At 54.1% G+C, this 19,181-nt stretch overlaps 1 protein-coding gene across 1 annotated transcript; it reads left to right on the top strand.

Annotated features, from left to right (window-relative positions):
- Positions 1 to 1,043: 1,043 nt before the first annotated feature.
- Positions 1,044 to 18,578, top strand: TUBA8 (tubulin alpha 8). Its single transcript, XM_043882251.1, has 5 exons — positions 1,044 to 1,200; positions 11,207 to 11,429; positions 12,908 to 13,056; positions 14,502 to 15,182; positions 18,267 to 18,578. Exons 1-5 carry the CDS (start codon positions 1,198 to 1,200, stop codon positions 18,558 to 18,560), a joined length of 1,350 nt encoding a protein of 449 aa, XP_043738186.1. The 5' UTR covers positions 1,044 to 1,197; the 3' UTR covers positions 18,561 to 18,578.
- Positions 18,579 to 19,181: the final 603 nt, after the last annotated feature.

Genomic DNA, 19,181 nt, shown 5'->3' with positions numbered 1-19,181 from the left:
CTGGAGATAGACAGTCAGGAAGGGAAGGTGGATCTGTGCACTGGGACACTTGGCGAGTCATCACGTCCTGCCAGAGCAGCTCTGTGTGGTGGCACCTTGCAGAAACGCTGTGGATTTGCCTGGAGTGACTCGGGGTTTGGTAGGCAGGGCCTGAAGAGAGTGGGAGAAGAGACAGGAGTGCCTTACTGTCTCAGCTCAGTTTGGACTCTGGTGGGGAAGTTTGCAATGCTTACAGCTAAACTGGGGAGGGGAGGAGGGGAAGCGAGGAAGTGTAATCAATTGTATGGCCAAAATCTGAAGCGTGAAGAGAGGGCCAGACCCACTGTCCCCACTGCACCACCCCCAACCCAGTGGAGTGGGGAAAGGCCCTTAGCCCTTACACATCACTTGCAGCCCCCAAGAGAAGGTCTTATTCCTGAGCCAAGAGGCAGCCGAAATCCTGAGGTTGTTCTGCACATCCTGGGCTTTAAAGTAGGAAGAGGGAGAGATGATAAATGGATGGAGAAAGAGACTTGAAAATAATGGTGGAGGGGTGATGTCCAGGAACAGAAGAGTAGAAGCGGGAACAGAGGACGCACTGAGAAGTACCTCCTGGGCCGGGGGGTGGGGGGAGGGGTGGGGGTGGGGTTCTCACCTTTATCTCAGTGAATCCCCCAACAGCCAGGCCAGCCTGGGGGCACGTGCAAGGGCTCCAGAACCGAGGTTATGAGCAGCCCCAGAGCTGAGCTTGGAGCCTGTCCCTCCCACCGAGAGCCCTGCCCCCACCCTGCCGCCCCTCCGGGTTGGGGGTGTCGGCGCGAACCGAACTCTAACCAGCTGCCTTTCCTGCCGCAGGAAGAGGATCAAAGTTTGGGAGCCTGAACACACTCAAACAGCACTTTGCATTTCCTTCCTGGGCGGCTGGGGTCACAAAGTATGGTCGTGCAGAGCGTAGTGCGGGAACCGGCCCCCCACCCCACCCCCGCGCGCTGCTCCCGGGGCAGAGACGGAGCCGCGGGAGGGCGGGTGGGGCGGAGCGATTGTGACCTGTCCCGTCCCTCCCTCCCGGCTCTGTGATGCTGCAGGGCAGCTGCTGGCCCAGCATGTCTGTCCCCGGCCCCCTCCCTCCCAGTGTCACAACAGCGGAGGCGGCTGTATCTGGAGCAGCTGGGGTGGGCAGGCCCAGCCGGGAGCAAACGGGCTACTGGAGCGGCCGCGATGGTGAGCCTTCGGGGCCGGGGCGCGGGGGGCGCGGGGGAGCGGGGTGGGCGGGGATGGGGAGGGACGACAGTGGGGGCGCCCACCCCAGAGACGCTCTCCTCCGCGGCTGACAGCTAGCGCTTTGGATCCCCGGAGCTCGAAGTCTCCTAGGGGTGTCAGTTCAAGGTCGAGGGGTTCATACCCTCGCGCGGGGCGGGGGCGGGGGGACACCCACCTGGTGCCGGTGGCCTTTTCCTAGAGAGAAAGTAGAGACTGAGGCGAGTTGCGCCTAAAGGGAGATTTGTGCACGCAGGTGAGGGGAAGGGGGCCAGGAGCCGCCGGCGCAGAAGAGGTTAGGTTCTGAGACATCACTGTGGGGCAACTCAGGGACCTGAGTTGGGGAAACGGGCCGGCGGGGTTGGGGGGTAGGCAGGCAGTCCGGGGATTCTCGAAGCGGGGGTGGGGGCTGGGCAGGGCACTGGGTCAGGTCCCACCAACCAAGTGTGGCAGAGCCCCAAAGGTCAAGGGACTTAGGGCCACACACCCTACGCTGGGGGCTTCCTTCTCCTTTCCCACCCCGGGCCATCTGGCTTGGGTCTGGGACACTTCCACCTCCACCTCAGCTTCCCAGGCCCTGGCACCTGCTTCCAGCTCCCCAGTTTTTCAAGCGGGTCAAAGCCAGAGAATTTTGGCACACAGGGTTTCAGACCCTGGCCGCGGTGCCCGCCCCATCTGTCTGTCTCCCTCTCCCCTGGGACGGGGATCTTGCTGGAGAGGTGCTCTCCCAGCGCCGCAGTCTCACCATCTGGAGGCCCTCCCCTCGCCCCCTGAGCCCTGGGGTGGGTAAAATTTGCTGCCAGTCCACTTCACCCCAACGTCTCAAAACACAGAGAACCCAGAAATCTGGGGACTATAGGCCCCCCTGTCTGGGGCTCGGGGAGGGTGGCAAGACTGGATGGGGGAGGGGGCAGCGTCAGCTTGACTGGCAGGCCAAGGTCAGGCTGTCCTGGCACTCTTCCTCCCGTGTCAGTGGCCAGTAGGACAGGTGAGAACCTCCCTCCTCCTGATTCTGGAAAGTGCCCAGGGCCCCTGGCTCTGGCCCCAGCTCTGCCGATTCTAGCTCCAGGCCTGCTCCCCAGAGCAGGCTCCTAGGGAATATTGGGATAGTGGCCAGAGGAGTCCACGCCTGCCTGCGGCCAGGGGTCACAGAGGGAGCCCAGAGCCAGGAGTTTCTGGAGTTTTTGGCTCCTGGCTTTGCAGCTAGCTGTGTGATTTCAAGTCACTTAACCTCTCTGAAGTAGTTTTTCTCATCTCAAAAATGAAGAGGGGTTATGGTTCAAATTTTCAAAGCTCTGCCTAGCTTTACTATTTTAACCTTTTCATTGCAGAGAAATCCAAGCATATACAAAATGAGAGCATTATAATGAACCCCTATGTATGCCTCAATCAGTTTCAACAATTATCTACTTAATCTTACTTCATTCGCTCCCCCTCCTCTCCCTCCCTGTTATTCTGAACCACATCCCAGGCAGCTTGCTCAAGATCTGATATTTAATATTTATAATATCCAGCACATAGCTAGTGCTGTGTAATTTTCAGAGTGCTGCCTCTTACATGTTCTAATTCTGACCTCAGAGCCGCAGTGAGTTTTAGAGGGGATCCCAGGACCCAAATCCAGCTCTCCGAACAAACTTCAATGTACCCTCAATAGGCAGGTTTCTGAAAATAGATAGTAAATCAAAAAATGTAAAGCAAAAGCCTTGTTTTAAATGTGCCGAAGAATCTGAAAGATATTTAACTGAAAATCTATGGCTGAATATTTTGGAAAGAGACTCTTTGTTTTGAAACACTGAATTTTGTATAACACGTTCTATTCGGGACATTTATATACACGGGCAGCACTGTCTTGATGGGAAGATGTTTTTTTGGTTGACTATTTCACACTCACAGAACCTCTTTTTTTTTTTTTGGAGTGTAATTGCTTGTCAATGTTGTGTTAGTCTCAGCTGTACAACAACATGAATCAGCTCTATGCATGCATATATCTCCTCCCTCGTGAGCCTCCCTCCCACCCGTCTTCCGTCCCACCCTCTAGGTCATCACAGAGCTGAGCTCCCTGTGTTATGCAGCTGCCTCCCACTAGCTATCCGCTTTACACCGGTAGTGCACAAACGTCAGTGCTGCTCTCCCAATTTGTCCCATCCTCCCCCCACCCCCATGCCCACATGTCTGTTCTCTGTGTCTGCATCTCTATCCTTACCCTGCAAATAGGTTCACCTGTGCCATTTTTCTAGATTCCATATGTATGCATTAACATACGATATTTGTTTTCCTGACTTATTTCACTCTATGACAGACTGTAGGTTCATCCACATCACTACAAATGACCCAGTTTCAGAACCTCTTTTTAAAATCCCCTTGACTTGTTCCTAAAACCCTAGGATGACACACCTACACATCCGGCCCCAAAGTCCCACCCGTGCAGAAAGGACTTTCCTTCCCCAGTGTCTGGACTCCCCTCTGGAGGGCTGGGACGGCTGCCCATGTCGAGGATGGGCTCGGCATTTCTTAGGTTCTAAGCGAGGATTTTATAACTAACCCTGTAACTGAGCGTCCCAGTCTGCTCCCAGGGTCCCGCTGGCAAGCAGTTCTCCTGGGACCCGAGGCTGTGACACCTGTCTCGGCGTCAGTGACTCCAGGCCTCAGAGAAAGTGTCTGTGGCTCACAGAGGGTGAGGGCACAGCCTGCTCACTGCTCTCCTCCTGGGTAGCAGCTTGCCCGTGCGTTCTGGGGGGGAACTGACATCAGATGGCAACAAAGAGCCTGTCTTCCTGCAGAGCTGGGAGTCTAGAGGGCAGAGTGTTCTGGGGGTGAGATGGACACTGCTTCTGCGTCTGCAGACCTCTGCAGAACCCCCTGTGCAGGTGGTGTGGCTGAGCGCTGCATAGCCCAGGCACATCTTCCAACTCGGCACCTCCGGGGTCTGCAGCCACTGCACTGTTCTCCCTTGCCATCACTAAGTAAGGGTACCCTGAGGTCCCTGGGCACGTCCTCTGGGCAGCGATGGAGCCCCCAGCCCCCAGGCAGTGTGTCCATAGGAAGCATCCAGGCTTCGGTTGGGCCCACGCAGAGCCCAAGGGTGATGCTCCGTCCTTTCCGAGGGGCATCTCAGGGACCTTGAAAGGAAGAGGGAAAGTTAAAATAATTTTTGAGGAGGAAAGAGCTCATGCGTACAGGGCTAGTGATGGGGTGGGTGGGAGGACGTGGCACCCTGGGATGGGGTGGACCACTGCTCCTTCCCTTTGGCCACCAGGGACCTACAGTGCTCTTTGTGGTCTTTGAGGCCTATATCCCCCGCTGGCATCTTCGTGTTAGAATTTCTCTGTGATGAGCTGCGTGTAGAAGAGACGGGGAGGACAGTGGGCACCACATGTGGCTGATTAAAGCTTGCTTGTTCTCTCCTGCTCCCGACCTGAGTGTCAGCTGAAGCTCAAGGGCCTTTGGCCTCGTAGTGTCTAAAGGGTCCGGGAGTCTGCGACCAGCCCGGCTGCTCCCCAGGCCTCCTGTGGTACCCTGTTTCTGCCCGGCTGCGGCACCTGCCATCTGAGACCTCACCTGATGTTAACTGAGGTTGACTCTGTTCCTGCTGTCGCCAGCTTGCTGTCTGTTCTCTGAATCCAAATATGATCTTATTGAAAGATTTTGAGCAGACATAATGCAGCCTCCCAGGAATCATGTTGTTCTTGCTTTAATCATCCCTTGGGAACCCTGGCTCTACTTTTCACCCGTCGTCTCTGACCTGGATCCTGGCATGATTCATCATCCCAGCCTGACAACTGGAAGTACTTGGGCCTAGTAGTAATCTTCCTGAAGGCAACTGTGTGGCTTGACACACAGGTGGTCGGGGTGTGTGGCCTGGTCCCGGGTTTTCACTGGCCGTCACTGCTGGCCTGTGTCAGTTCCCTTCCAAGATAATATGCCAGTTTTACTGGCTTGTGATACTTCAAAACCATTTTTAAAGCTCCAGAGCCTCCTTCTGCAGAGGACTGCAATTAGCGGGTCTGAGTTCTCTGAGAACAAGTGAAAAGGAAATGACTAATATTAAAATAGAAATCGTATTTGGTTGTGTATAAGGTTGACACAAGGAGAGATTTCTGGCAGTGGAGTTATACCAGCACTGTCAAGGTCTGGAGCACATTTTTCCTACTGTTCTGCAGAACTGGGCACCCTCTCCATGGATAACGGTCATGGGCAGACAGCCGCCACCAGCCTACACTTCAGACAGCCTAAACAGTCCATGGGACCTGCTCTAAATTCTTCTGCTCCAAATCCAGCTGAAATGCCCCAGATCCTACCAACCCATCTGAATTCTCCACACAGTCGCAGATAGTCCTCCCCCAGGAAACCAAGCTGGAAGCTGTTTTTTCTTCCCTTAGCGTCCACTGCCATGCAGGCCCTGGCCACCCACTCCTTGTTAAGTAGAGTGCAGCCCCCCAGCAGGGTTTTCATTCCAATCACCCCTGAATTTATTGAGCACTTGCTGCATTCAAGCCCTTTACTTGATGCTGGGAATCTGGCAAGAAAACAGGGGCTCCTTGCTGTCTACCGGGAAAGTCGAACAGTGAACCGTTAGCTGGGACCGTGCGATGTAGTGCTGAAGGGGAGGTGGCCTGTGCTGGTGTGGGGGCTTCCAGACCTCCAACCGGAGAGGACGATCAGTAAGCACACTGAAGGTTGAGTAGGAGATGGCCCAGCCCCTCTCGATGCCCTCTTGCTCACATGACTGTAGATCTGCCGCAGGAGCGGGTAGAGCAGGTCACTTCTGTAGTCACCCAGCACTAGGTCTGAGTAGGGGTGTCATACTTCGCTTGCGGAAGGGAGCTCCTGTGTTAAGTCCCTCCATCTCCCTCACCTTCACCCCCTGGGTTGTCGGGCCAAGAGGGGACCCCTTTCCTCTCACAGGGTCCCAAGAGCAGAGAGCTGGCGTCAGCCCTTCGAGTCCAGAGTCAGAATAGAACTGGGGGCGGAACGGTGTGAGAGAGAAAGCTTGAGCTCTGCCGGCCAGAGAGGAAATCTCTGAGCCAACCGTGAGTCTGGAGCAAACACTTGATGTAAATACTGTCTGCCGGGGCAGCACACCCCCCTCCCCCTCAACACACACCAGCCCTGCCCCACCCCTCACCACCCACTTCTCCTTCAGTACACACCAGGCCCGCCCCCATGCCTCAACACACACCAGCCCCCATTCCCGCCCCCAACACGCACCAGCACCCTCCCCAGCACACACCAGCCGCCCCCTGCATCCCTGCAGGACTCACCGGCCTCTGCCCCACACCCCTCTCCCCACCCCCCCAACACCAGGCCCAGAGCACAGTCTTGGTTCTTCCAGGAAGCGTGGCCTGTTTTCTGAGGTGCCCACACTGAGCCGTTCTCTTCTGGTCTCTCTGCAATGGAACTTTTTCTGGTCTGGAGTGCTGTTGTACAAGCTTTCCTGGGCTCCAGCTGTCAGGCTTGGGCCGTGGTGGGCGTGGAGGCTGCTGTGGGCGTGGTGGACCACTGTGGGCATGGGGGGCCGATGTAGGCCTAGGGGGCTGGTGAGGGCGTGGGGGGGCTGATGATGGCGTGAGGGGGCGTGGCCCCTGGGCCCTGGGGGCTCAGAGTGAGAACCAGGCAAGGGTCCAGGGTGGCGTCCAGGAGAGGACTCTGCAGAGGTCAGAAAGTCTGGATTTCGGCCCAGGCTCTTTCCTTACAGAGCTGTGAAGTTTCCAATCTGTCCTTTACCTGTCTGAGCCTCAGCCTCTTCATCTGTAAAACAAGAGGTGGAAATCGTAATTGATGACCTGTGAGGCTGGCCTGGCTCGAGCTTCTGAAGGCTCTGAGCTCAAAAAACTCCCCCGTTACCTGTCTTGGGCCTGAGAGCCCGCCCCCAAGGCTGTCAGCACTGGACATGCTCCTGGCTTTTCTGTGTAGAACCTCCAGGCAGGAATGAGGGGTGGTGACAAGTAAGAGTGGCTGGAGGAGCAGATGGGATCCTTGTCCCCTCAGGGCAGGTGCAAACGGGGCACAGATGTTAGCACTGGGGGCCTCCCCTAACTTCATTTCACTGGTGATTTCCTTGTGTAACTTTATTTTATTTATTTATTTTGGCTGTGCTGCGTGGTTTGCAGGATCTCAGTTCCCCAACCAGTAATTGGACCCTTGTCCCCAGCAGTGACAGCACCTGAGTCCTAACCACTGGACCGCCAAGGAATTCTCCCTTGTGTAACTTTACAGTTCTTGTTTGCCCAACAAACTGGGCTCTTGGAAATTGTCAGCTGAATGAATGACTAAGTGGACAGGGACAGGACAGGCCTGGCCCTTGTCGATGGGTTGTTATGTTGATGAGCCCTTGTCGATGGCTCCTCACCTGGATCTCACTGTTTCCTTTCTTAAATGTTTGTGTTTTCAGTACGAGAACTGTCAAAACTTTAGAAGAGTATGGCAGTGTATCACCACCCACATATCCGTCATCTAGATTTAATAATTACTCTTTTTCTGCCATGTTTACTTTATCTGCTGTGCTTGAAGTAAACTCAAATGTAGATGTCATAACTTTTTACCCTAAATGCTTCTGTTGTGACTCTAAAAATAAGAGCTTTTTGATACTTAACTACACTTTCATTATCATGCTTAACAACATTAATCAGTTTCTCTATCTGTCCCCTCAAATATTTTGATTTGTTCAAACCAGAATTCAGTTAACATTCACACACTCCATGTGTATGTTATATTTCTTAAGTTCCACTCGATGTGGGTCAGTTCCTCTCTCACCTTTGATTTTCATGAGTTGAGAAGAGCGGGTCAGTTGCTCTGTAGAACTTACCGGCTTGTGGAGTCATGCTTGTAGTGTCTCTTATCCCTGGACCCCTGTGTTTTCTATAAAGTGGCAGCTACCTATAAAGGGTTTAATGCATTAAGGCTGAGTGTTTAAGTTTTTAAAAAGTTTTATTTTTTTATTGGAGTGTAATTGCTTTACAATGTGGTTAGTTTCTGCTGTACAGCAGAGTGAGCCAGCTGTGTGTACACATCTGTCCCCTCCTTCTTGAGCCTCCCTCCCAACCCAGCCCCCGTTCCAGCCCCTGGGTCGTCACAGAGCACCCAGCGGAGCTCCCCGTCTGGTGCAGCAGCTTCCCATTAGCTACCTGTTTTACCCAGGGTGGTATATATGTGTCAGTGCTACTCCATTTGTCCCTTCCTCCCACTCCCCCTCTGTGTCTACAAGTCCATTCTCTTCGTCTGGGTCTCTATTCCTGCCCTGCAAACAGGTTCATCTGTACCATTTTTCTATATTCCATATGTGTGTGTTAATATACAATATTTGTTAAGGCTGACAAGAAGCTTTCCTGGGAGGTGTGTGTGTCCTACTGCATTACATCGGGTTTTCTTGCTGCCGTGGGGTTACGATCTATCCCAGGGTCAGAGATTACAATCCATCCCAGGGTCAGAGGCCGGTAACCATTGAAGTTAACTTCCCCTTGTGACCTGTAAGTAACAGTGATTCTTTGGCACTCTGTGAATATCTAGTTCTCCTTCAGTCCTTGTCCAAATCAATATATATATTTAGAAACTATCGTATGCAATATTTCTTAGTATATTATTCCTTCCACCCTGACTAGCTCACAGTCTTCTGTTAAAAGAAGCGCTCTCCCTCGTCAAAAGGGCTGTTTGGATAGGTAGATGCGTTTCTCTCCTGTGGGTTTTTTTCCTTAACAACACGAAGGATTTGTGGATTTTTGCGTGTCCATCCTATTTTGGTTGACTACTGCTGTTCCTCTTTCTGACCCATCTTATTTCTGAGTCTGTCTTATGCCTCTAGTTACTCTTGTGAGTTAGTTTAACAGGGAAGCCAGCTCCCTCCTCCTAAGGGCCGTGCCCGTGCATGAGGCTGATTTCTGCTGTGGAGACTGGCATGTTGACTCGCATGAGGTTAAAGAGATGTGAAAACATCCGTGTCCCCACGTTGGTGGTCTTCAGGACCTCAGATCCTTCCGTCTTCTCCTCTCACTTTTGATCTTCCTGAAATACCCCCGCATCCTTCCAGAAAGGCCCAGAGCACCCACAGCGGGTGGGGGAGGGGTGCCTGGAGATGGTTGGGGGCGGGGCCACAGGACGGCATGTGGGACCAGCTCCTTCCAGGCCTCTCCAGGTCCCCTCGCTCACACGTGTTGTCCCCGAGAAGGCCATGGCTTCCTGTGAAAGTGTGGTCCAGTCAGTAGCTGCTGGATTCGGGGGTTCTTGGGGAAGGATCCTGCTTCCTCACGCCTGAATCGAGCCCTAAGATGAAGCCCTTTCATCCTAAGAGGAGCAGTAGCCTGAGGTCTCTGGCTTCCCATGGGTGCATCTTCCAGGTGGAGAGTAAGGCTACAGGGATGAAAATGAGTAATGATGATGCTGAAGACAAGGGTGACCATAGCAGAAATGATCATGGTAACTTGTGCTTTTCACACGCCGGGAGGTTATGTAACTCAGCCCAGCCCACACAGCACAGCTCGTAACTTGAGAGGCAAGATTCGTGCGTAAAGTCCTTTCCTGGCCACCAGGCTCACGGAAACATGGCCGGTTGTATTCCCGGCCAGGCCTCTGTGACGCCCAGAGGCCAAGCAGCACAGAGACCGGCGTGCACGCTGCGCAACAGCGTTAGGGCACTGGGTCCTGATGCCTCCGGCCAGCCCACACCCACACCAGGAGAGCCCCAGGGTCCCAGGAGTCCCATGGCCCTCACCCAGCCCTGGTCTCTGGAGGCTGTAACACTGTGTTTGGGTTCCCTGGAGCTGGAAAATGCCAGCTCAGGTCATGGATAAGAATAGAAGGCCACACACCAGGCACATGGTTCCCGGCCCAGCTCTGTCCCGGGCACAGAGGCTCCTGGTGGGGCCAGTACTTCCCTGGAGGGGCGTGGGGGGTGATGGGCACACCGTCCCAGCAGAACCATAACACACTCACACACACTCATGTCTGCACACACATACACACTGCCACTCTCGAACACGCTCGCGATCACACTCTTACAAACATACACCCACACATATATCACCTCGCACATTCAGATACACGCACCCCTCCCCATCCTAAGCTGTTAGTACCAGATCCAGTCGTGTAATTGTGGTTTCACACCAGAGTAACACGGAGAAGGACCCTCTGAAGGTCAGCTTTATTTGGCTCTTGGCCTGCTGGGTGAGGGAGTAGGTTATGGTGGCCACAGAGGGCCTGCCTGTCCCCTCCCAGCCCTTTCCTGCTGATGTGCTGATCCTGTTTTTTAAAAATAAATGTTTATTTCAAATATTTATTTATTTGGCCGTGCCAGGTGTGAGTTGCAGCATGTGGGATCTAGTTCCCCAACCAGGGATTGAACCCAGGCCCCCTCCTTTGGGAGGGCAGCGTCTTAACTGCTGGGACCCACAGGGAAGCCCCTGTACTGACCCTTTCTTGTTCCTACATTTGAACATGAAACAGTAATGACACCCATGATACAGACTCTGAGATACAGTCCTCCCGTGAGTGTTTCTCTGCGATGGGGAGACGTGGAGTGTGTGCGTGAGCATGTGTGCGTGCGTGTGTGAGACAGCGTCTGGGAGACTCTGGCTGAGGGAGGAACATGATCAGTGCACCGGACATGGAGGTGGATTCGAGGATGGATTCTGCTGTTCTCACTGGTTCTTCCTTGGACCGGCTTCACCGGTGCAGGAGTCCGTCCGTGGTTGGGAATTAATCCTGTTTCATCTGTGTGGCTGGCCCTCTCTTTCCTTTTCTTGACACAAAGGATTAACTGTGGAAAGCCACCCTCACAGCAAACCACGGAGCTGGGGTTCTTCTCTGGAACCGAGTCTTGATCCAGATGCGGTGGGGCCAGGAGCCCGCCTGCTGGGCGGGGGCAGGGTGCCCTGCCTGCCTAGTGCCAGGAAGGGACAGGTCCTCAGAGGCGGGGCCTGGGGGTCTGGGCAGAGGTGTGGCCGGCTGGGGTTCTGACTGGCCTGCTCTCTGCCTGCAGCGGGAATGCATATCTGTCCACGTGGGCCAGGCTGGGGTCCAGATCGGCAACGCCTGCTGGGAGCTCTTCTGCCTGGAGCACGGCATCCAGGCCGATGGCACCTTTGGCGCACAGGCCAGCAAGGTCCACGACGATGACTCCTTCACCACGTTCTTCAGCGAGACCGGCAACGGGAAGCACGTGCCCCGGGCCGTCATGGTCGACCTGGAGCCCACAGTGGTGGGTGAGTGTGGGCCAGGGTCCTGCCCAGGAGCAGCATCAGGCTGCAGAGGCCGGGGTCCACCATGGTCTGCTTCAGTCCACCATGGTGCTGCGGTCCACCTTGGTGTCTGGGGAGGCTTGGGAGGCTGACCTCCACGTGGAATGGTGACCCTCCTGATCCCACCCTCACCCCATGTGACTCTTGGTTCCTGGAACCCTCCCTAGTCTCGGGGTCTCAAGTGGGGATCAGAGGTCTCTGCTCCTCCGTTAAAGCTTCATCCTGGTGCTCTCCCCCCAAAACTGCTGAGGCAGACCAAAACTGCCAAGATTGTGCACTAAATACTAAGGATCAAAAGTACCAGTAGTTTCAGAAATTATGAGAAGCCCTCACATAGTCAGTTTCCCAAAGTGTATACTTCCAGTTCTGCAGTGATTGCACTCCGTCCTGGCGGGTCTGGTGTTACCTTGCAGCCTCTCACACATGAGACGAAATAGCAGCAGGCACTTTCTCTTACAGCCCGAGGTTGATGGAGGTTAGAGTGAACCTCGTCTGGATCTTAGGGAAACAGGAGTACTGACTTGTGTTGGGGCAGGATTCTTGTTCTCCCTGCTGCCACCCCCAGCACCCCCGGGTCAGTCCATACGCTTCATCAGCATTTCCTCAGCTTCAAAACCTACTCACCAGCAAAGATGGATGAGACCCCAGGATGTCTGGGCACTGTCTCTAGGGCCACAGACACCAGGCCCTCCACCTTTTGGACACTTGTACAAATACAGAAAGGATAAATGACCTTCCTGGGCCACTGTACCGATGGGTGCTTTCCCTGGAGGAGCCGAGGGGCACAGTAGAGGAGAGGGGATGGCGGTGGGGCCTGAGGCACCCTGGTCTGCTGTGTGTCCACTTTGGTGGACCTAAGAGGTGAGCAGAAAGCCCATGCCGCTGGAACCACTCTCGGGATCTGGCTCTTCTGGAACCTGGAACACAGCTTTGCTTCAAAGTCGTTCTGAAATATCTCTAATGCCTGATGTGTATTGTTGCCTCCGGAGGTGGAGGTTAGGTCTGGGACAATCCCTGGGGAGCCTGGGAGCAGGTCATTCTGAATCTTTCCCTGTGTCCCTGAAGCATCTAGAGGCGAGTAAAGTTGATTATATTCTGGGATAAATTTTGCAGCATGAAGGAAAAACTGGAGGGAAGCCGTGGGGGTCCAGGGGGATGAGGCAGTCAACCTTGGTATCTGCCCAGCTTTGTGAACAAACCCAAGGCTCCCTAAGGTCCTGCCAGCAGAGCAGCTGGCTTCTCACTGCTGCTTGAGTCTCAGGCTTCTGCTCTAGTGGAGCCTGTGTTAGCCTGAAATTCCCTTAGCCTCACAGATGTATTCTGGGGTTTTCTGTTCCACCTCAGTGGAGTTTAGTAGATAAGGGTGTCATGTGTTCTCGTGGAAGCGGGGCATCTCCTCTGGGAACCAGAAAGTAAGACTGATGGTCACCCTCTCTCGGTAGATGAGGTTCGGGCAGGAACCTACCGCCACCTCTTCCATCCAGAGCAGCTGATCACGGGAAAAGAGGATGCAGCTAACAACTACGCCCGGGGCCACTACACGGTGGGCAAGGAGAGCATCGACCTGGTGTTGGACCGCATCCGCAAGCTGGTACGTGTGTGGGGAGCTGGAGAGCCTGCCAACGTCGACAGGCCAGCAGGAGGACGTGGCCCCCGGCTGCAGGATAAACACCTAAGACTTGGGAATTTCTGCTTGTGTTCATAAAAGGCATACGCAGGGCTGGCGCCCCTTCCTCCGCCTGGGCCATGGGGGCTGCTCTCCAGGCTGGTGCCTGGTAGCACGTGCCGATGCTCTGCGGTGGTGCTGGGGAGAAATCCCAGGGGTGAGGAAGGTGGAACTCTTTGCTGGATGGCAGCAACAGGTTAACAAAGCATTTTTTTTGTTTTATTTTGAGCAGGTTGAAAAGGTGAATTTATTTCACTTAACAAAGCATTTAACTTGGAGGAGGAGAGGAAGACTGTTTGATCTATTTCAGCACTTTACAGATGCTATTACAAATGTCACACACGTTCCTTTGTTTAATCCCCTAAACAATGATACAAAGGCGATCTCATGCCTGCACTTTACAGTTGGGGGAACAGAAGGCCAGAGTGGTTCAGTGACTTGGTCTGGGTCCCCCAGCTAGAAAGTGGCTGAGTCAAGGTCTGAACTGGGTTGGTTTGACTGGGAAGCTCAGGGAGTCACTTGTCTACTTGAGCCCCGTTCCTAATCTGTGCAGTGGAGAGGCGAGCTGGATCAGGGGCTCTTGACTTGGGAGTTAAGGGTGCCAAGTTTTCGCTTGTTCACCTTTCCTGTTTAGAGCAGGGTTCGTGGGGGTCATCAGTCCCAAAGTCATCTGCAATCCCCAAAGTTCAGAACATCCAACTGAACAGTCATAGATCACGTCCAGCGGGGAAGTTCCATGACCTACGAATTCTCTTAGTTCTGGTGAGGGCTCACTGTCCTTGCTGAGCACAGTAGGACTTCTCACTGAACCCTCACAGTAACCTTATTTATGAGAGGAATGTGTTTATTGTCCACATTTTAAGAAGAAATGTGAGTCCGGAGGGTTCAGTAACTTGCTCAAATATTTACAGCTGGGAAATGGCAAAGTTGATGTTAAATCTCAGGGTCTCTGACCCATTTATCTCTCTGAAATTGGTACCCTGAGCCACCTTGCAAGGTTGGGCTGGGCTGTATAAGCCTGCGGTTTCCACAGAATCAAACGACAGGGCCAGGGAAATGGGCAAGGATCTGGGGTCCACACGGGGCAAAGTCCTTAACCACCACGGTTTCGGAACCTTATTCCTGGTCCAAACAGGCCACTGGGCTGGAAGCTTCATGGACCTGGAGGCGAGTGCGTGTTTGCTGCCCTAAATTTTGGCCATCCCTCCCAAAAGCGCTGCGGCTCCTTTGTGTTTTCTGACTTCTTCAAGGACAGTTTGATTTCACCCACTTGAAAATGTTGTGGGATGGAGCGGGCCAACAGCGAGGGCTGCCTGCCGGTGCCCACGCAAGGGTGTCCTCAGAGCTTTGTCCATGTCCTCCTCTCCCAGACAGACGCCTGCTCGGGCCTGCAGGGCTTCCTCATCTTCCACAGTTTCGGGGGCGGCACCGGCTCTGGCTTCACGTCTCTGCTCATGGAGCGGCTCTCCCTGGACTACGGCAAGAAGTCCAAGCTGGAGTTTGCCATCTACCCGGCCCCTCAGGTCTCCACAGCCGTGGTGGAGCCTTACAACTCCATCCTGACCACGCACACGACCCTGGAGCACTCAGACTGCGCCTTCATGGTGGACAACGAGGCCATCTACGATATCTGCCGGCGCAACCTGGACATAGAGCGGCCCACGTACACCAACCTCAACCGGCTCATCAGCCAGATTGTGTCCTCCATCACAGCCTCCCTGCGCTTCGACGGCGCCCTCAATGTGGACCTGACCGAGTTCCAGACCAACCTGGTGCCCTACCCCCGCATCCACTTCCCGCTGGTCACCTATGCGCCCATCATCTCAGCTGAGAAGGCCTACCACGAGCAGCTGTCCGTGGCCGAGATCACCAGCTCCTGCTTTGAGCCCAACAGCCAGATGGTGAAGTGCGACCCTCGCCACGGCAAGTACATGGCCTGCTGCATGCTCTACCGGGGGGACGTGGTGCCCAAGGACGTGAACGTCGCCATTGCCGCCATCAAGACCAAGAGGACAATCCAGTTTGTGGACTGGTGTCCCACGGGCTTCAAGGTGAGAGTGGGGGATGTGATGGAGACAGGCAGCTAGAGAAGCAGAGGGAGACTGAGGATGGGGAGGAAGAGGTGGAGACTGGGGTCCTGGGCTGACACACGTTCCATGGGAGCTTTGGGACAGCACAGAGAGAGGAGCGTAGACCAGTGTAATGCTAATTTCATTCATTCACTCATTTGATCAGGCGCTTGTTTTGGGCCTGGAGAGACTGGGGATTGGGGGTTGGTTACTCGAAGAGGGGAGGGGCAGTATGGCAAAGGGGGAGGGCCCACCGCTCCCACTTGATGATCTGCCAGCATCTCAGAGATCTGGCAGGAGAGAACTAGGCCAGTGTGTGCAAGTGGGGTAACCGGGCAGGGGGGTGGAGTTAGCCCTGATCTGACCATAGAGCAGAGAATGCAGTGACCGGATTATTCAAGTTGCCAGAGAAGAGGTGCAGTTCCCTCCTCTAACAAAGGATGTGTCCGTCTCCCCAGTTTGTTTTGAAAAATTGTTCACCTTGTATGTTTTCATCAATTTAGAGTAAGGATAAGAAATTTTATGGTTATTATATGGCTGTGATTCACCTACATTATGAAGCCCTGATGTTTTCACTAAGCAGGAGTGAGCTGGGAGCCAGCTGTAGGTCTGTTGCCTGTGGGTCAGTGGGGGAATAGAAGACCCCGGCTCTCAGGACCAAGGATGCTCTTGGGAGCCGCCCCTCGAGTTGCCCTGGCTAGACAGGCAACTGCCTCTGCCCAGGGTCTCTCATCAGAGGTCACCATCAGAGCAACTGCCACTGTTCATGTTAGCTAGTCCCCTCAGGCAGGCCTTTAATAATTCAGAGGTTTACCGAACACCAGAAGAGGTTGTGCCAATTGCTGGAGACAGAGATGAGTTAGTCGTCTCAGTTTTCCCTGGTGGGACTTTTGCAAACAAGGCACCGTGTGCCGGGCTCTTGGCTGAGCTGCTGATGGGCGAGTGGTTTCCGCACAGCTCTGCTCCCACCCTCAACCGGAATCCTCTCCTCTGGACTGCATCTGTCCTAACATGGCAGTTCTGGTCACTCTTGTGAAAACATTCACGATCTTACCCCAAGTTGTTGTTATTTTCTCTTTCAAACAGAAACAACAAAACAAGCTAGTAGTAAAATAAATAGACAAAAAAAGGGTGATCAAGAAATTAACAAAAAAGAGATGCCCCCATATTCTCATCCTTTTATTTATTTTTTAAAGTCTTTATTGAATTTGTTACAATACTGCTTCTGTTTTATGTTTCTGGTTTTTTGACCACGAGCCATGTGTGATCTTAGCTCCCCAACCAGGAATCAAACTGGCACCCCCTGCATTGGAAGGCGAAGTCGTAACCACTGGACCAGGAAAGTCCCTCAGCCCTCCACTTTTAGCTGAAGTTTGGGATTATGACCAGAAGGATAAGGCAGTGCTAGACCCTTTAGCGGCTTCTCAGAAAAGCACATGCCATGGGGGTGGATGGTGTTGAACTTCACGCTGTAGCACACTCCCCAGTATGTTCGTCCCCACTGACGAGGGTCCAGGGATACTGCTGTTGAAGAGAGAGCACAGATGACTGGTCCAGTGGCCATGTGATGTGGGACTGCCTCCCTCTCCTCTTTAATCCTCTGCCCCCGTCTCAGCATCACTTCCACCCCATGATGCCGCTTTCGTCTAAGAGGAATGGTAGACCATTCTGGGTTACCCGCCTTGGCTCTGTCGCCTGATGCCACTCCCACCTCTGCCTCTCAAGAGGACTTATACTTTAAAGGTGTGAGTTTAAGAGATTGGCAGTTAAGACCCAGTGGCCCAGGCAGGAGAGGCATTTGGGGACCAGCTCCCGGTTCTCAGTGTCCTGTGAGTATTCTCATAGTGGTCACCTGAGGCCCCTTCCCGGTTCCCAGAGTTCCTGGTTTGGGATGTGTGTGGGAGAAGGGAGATTTCCAGGATGGCAGCCCACCTTCAGAGGGGCTGGATCAGCTTGGCGGGCCCTCCATGCTGCTAGAACTTGGGGAATCCACTTGTCCAGCAAGATTTTTTAACTGACTTTCTTTCTTTTAATTAATTAATTGTGGCTGTGCTGGGACTTCGTTGCTGTCCTCAGGCTTTTCTCTAGTTGCAGTGAGCAGGGGCTACTCTCTAATTGGGGTGCTTGGGCTTCTCATTGCAGCACCTTCTCCTGCTGCAGAGCAGGGGGTCTGTAGCTCAGCCTCAGTAGTTGTGGTGCATGGGCTCAGTTGCCCCGAGGCGTGTGGAATCTTCCCATGTCCCCTGCATTGGCAGGTGGATTCTTAACCCCTGGACCGCCAGGGAAGTCCTTAACTGACTTTCTTAGATTTCCATGTGTTTCCTCCAAGAAGCCTCACACCCCAGAGGCAGAGGGCCTGGTAGACGCAGACACCATCCTCAGAAGCTTTTGTGTCTCTTTATTTATTGCTTGAGAATGTCTCTGTGATCTTTTAAACACCACCCTTCACCCTTGGCGGGGCTTCCCAAGTGGCTCAGTGATAAAGAATCCGCCTGCCAATGCAGGAGACCCAGGTTCGATATCTGGGTTAGGGAGATCCCCTGGAGGAGGAAATGGCTACCCACTCTAGTATTCTTGCCTGGAGAATCCCATGGACAGAGGAGCCTGCAAGGCTACAGTCCATGGTGTTGCAAAGAGTTGGACAGGACTGAGCATGCACTCATGCACGCCAAATTCACCCTTGGCAGAGAAATTGCCCTAAATCTATTGACAGCATAACTAAGAGAAAAACCTGAAATTCTCCTGGAAGGAGTGAATTCACAATAACTTCCATCTCTGGGCACTACACACGCCCCCTGCCTGACCTCTGTTCTGGACCCTCACTTGTCTGCTTACGTCTCCTGGGAGCACTTCTGCCAGCTCTTCCTCTCCCCTCAAATTTCCCCACCCAATCCCGCTTACTTCTGCTTTCTCTTCCACATGCACTTTTACCTGCCCACCCCTCACCTCCTGATCCCCGCTCTTCACATCCAGGCCTGCTGCCCTGTATCCACCCACCCAGTACATGACCAGGGTGCCCAGCTTGAGTTAGCCACTGACCACCATGTCTTGGTCCTCTGTTCCCAGGTGGGCATCAACTACCAGCCCCCCACGGTGGTCCCCGGGGGGGACCTGGCCAAGGTGCAGCGGGCCGTGTGCATGCTGAGCAACACCACGGCCATCGCCGAGGCCTGGGCCCGCCTGGACCACAAGTTCGACCTCATGTACGCCAAGCGCGCCTTCGTACACTGGTACGTCGGCGAGGGGATGGAAGAAGGCGAGTTCTCCGAGGCCCGGGAGGACCTGGCTGCCCTGGAGAAGGATTATGAGGAAGTGGGGACTGATTCATTTGAAGAAGAGAATGAAGGGGAGGAATTTTAAATACAGATGTTCCTCCTGGCTGTGTCTCTTTATTCCTGCTGCCCCCTCCAAGCACGTTAACCCAGCCTGGATCCTGACACCAGTGACCGTGGGTGATGAGCCCACATGGACACTGAGCTCCTCCAGACCCTCATGAGGAGATGGTGGCTTTGTGTCCCCAGAGGAGACCAGAGTCACTGTCTCTAGGTCAGGACGCAGGCCAGCCACACCTGTGTGGAGGCCTAGGCGGGATTTAAGATTCTAGATGCAGCTGGCCCCACCCCAGACACAGCCTCCTATCTGGGAAGCAGGAAGTTGAGACCTGGGCTTTGGGAGGACTCTGGAAAGGGAGTGGCTCTGTGGTCAGGGCTTGAAGAGAAGCTGGGGTGCGTTTCTGCCCTTGCAAACACACAGACAAAGCAGCGGGGTCACCGCAGGCAGTTCGGTGCTGTGATGTGAAAAAAACAGGGATGAAGAAGTTGCAGGGGGAGTCAGAAACGACCTTGTGGAGACCGGGGTGCAGCCCATAGCCGCCCCTGAGGTTCTGGGGTCAGAGGATGCCGGAAGGATGTGTGAAGAGCAGGAGGGAGGCCAGGGCACCCAGAGGATGGAGGGGAGGGATGCGACTGAGCCACGCTGGGT

The sequence above is a fragment of the Cervus elaphus genome, chromosome 22 (assembly GCF_910594005.1).
Source record: "Cervus elaphus chromosome 22, mCerEla1.1, whole genome shotgun sequence".
Taxonomy (NCBI): Eukaryota; Metazoa; Chordata; class Mammalia; order Artiodactyla; family Cervidae; genus Cervus; species Cervus elaphus.
The sequence above is the reverse complement of the archived record's forward strand: the minus strand, read 5'-3'. Positions and strand labels throughout refer to the sequence as shown.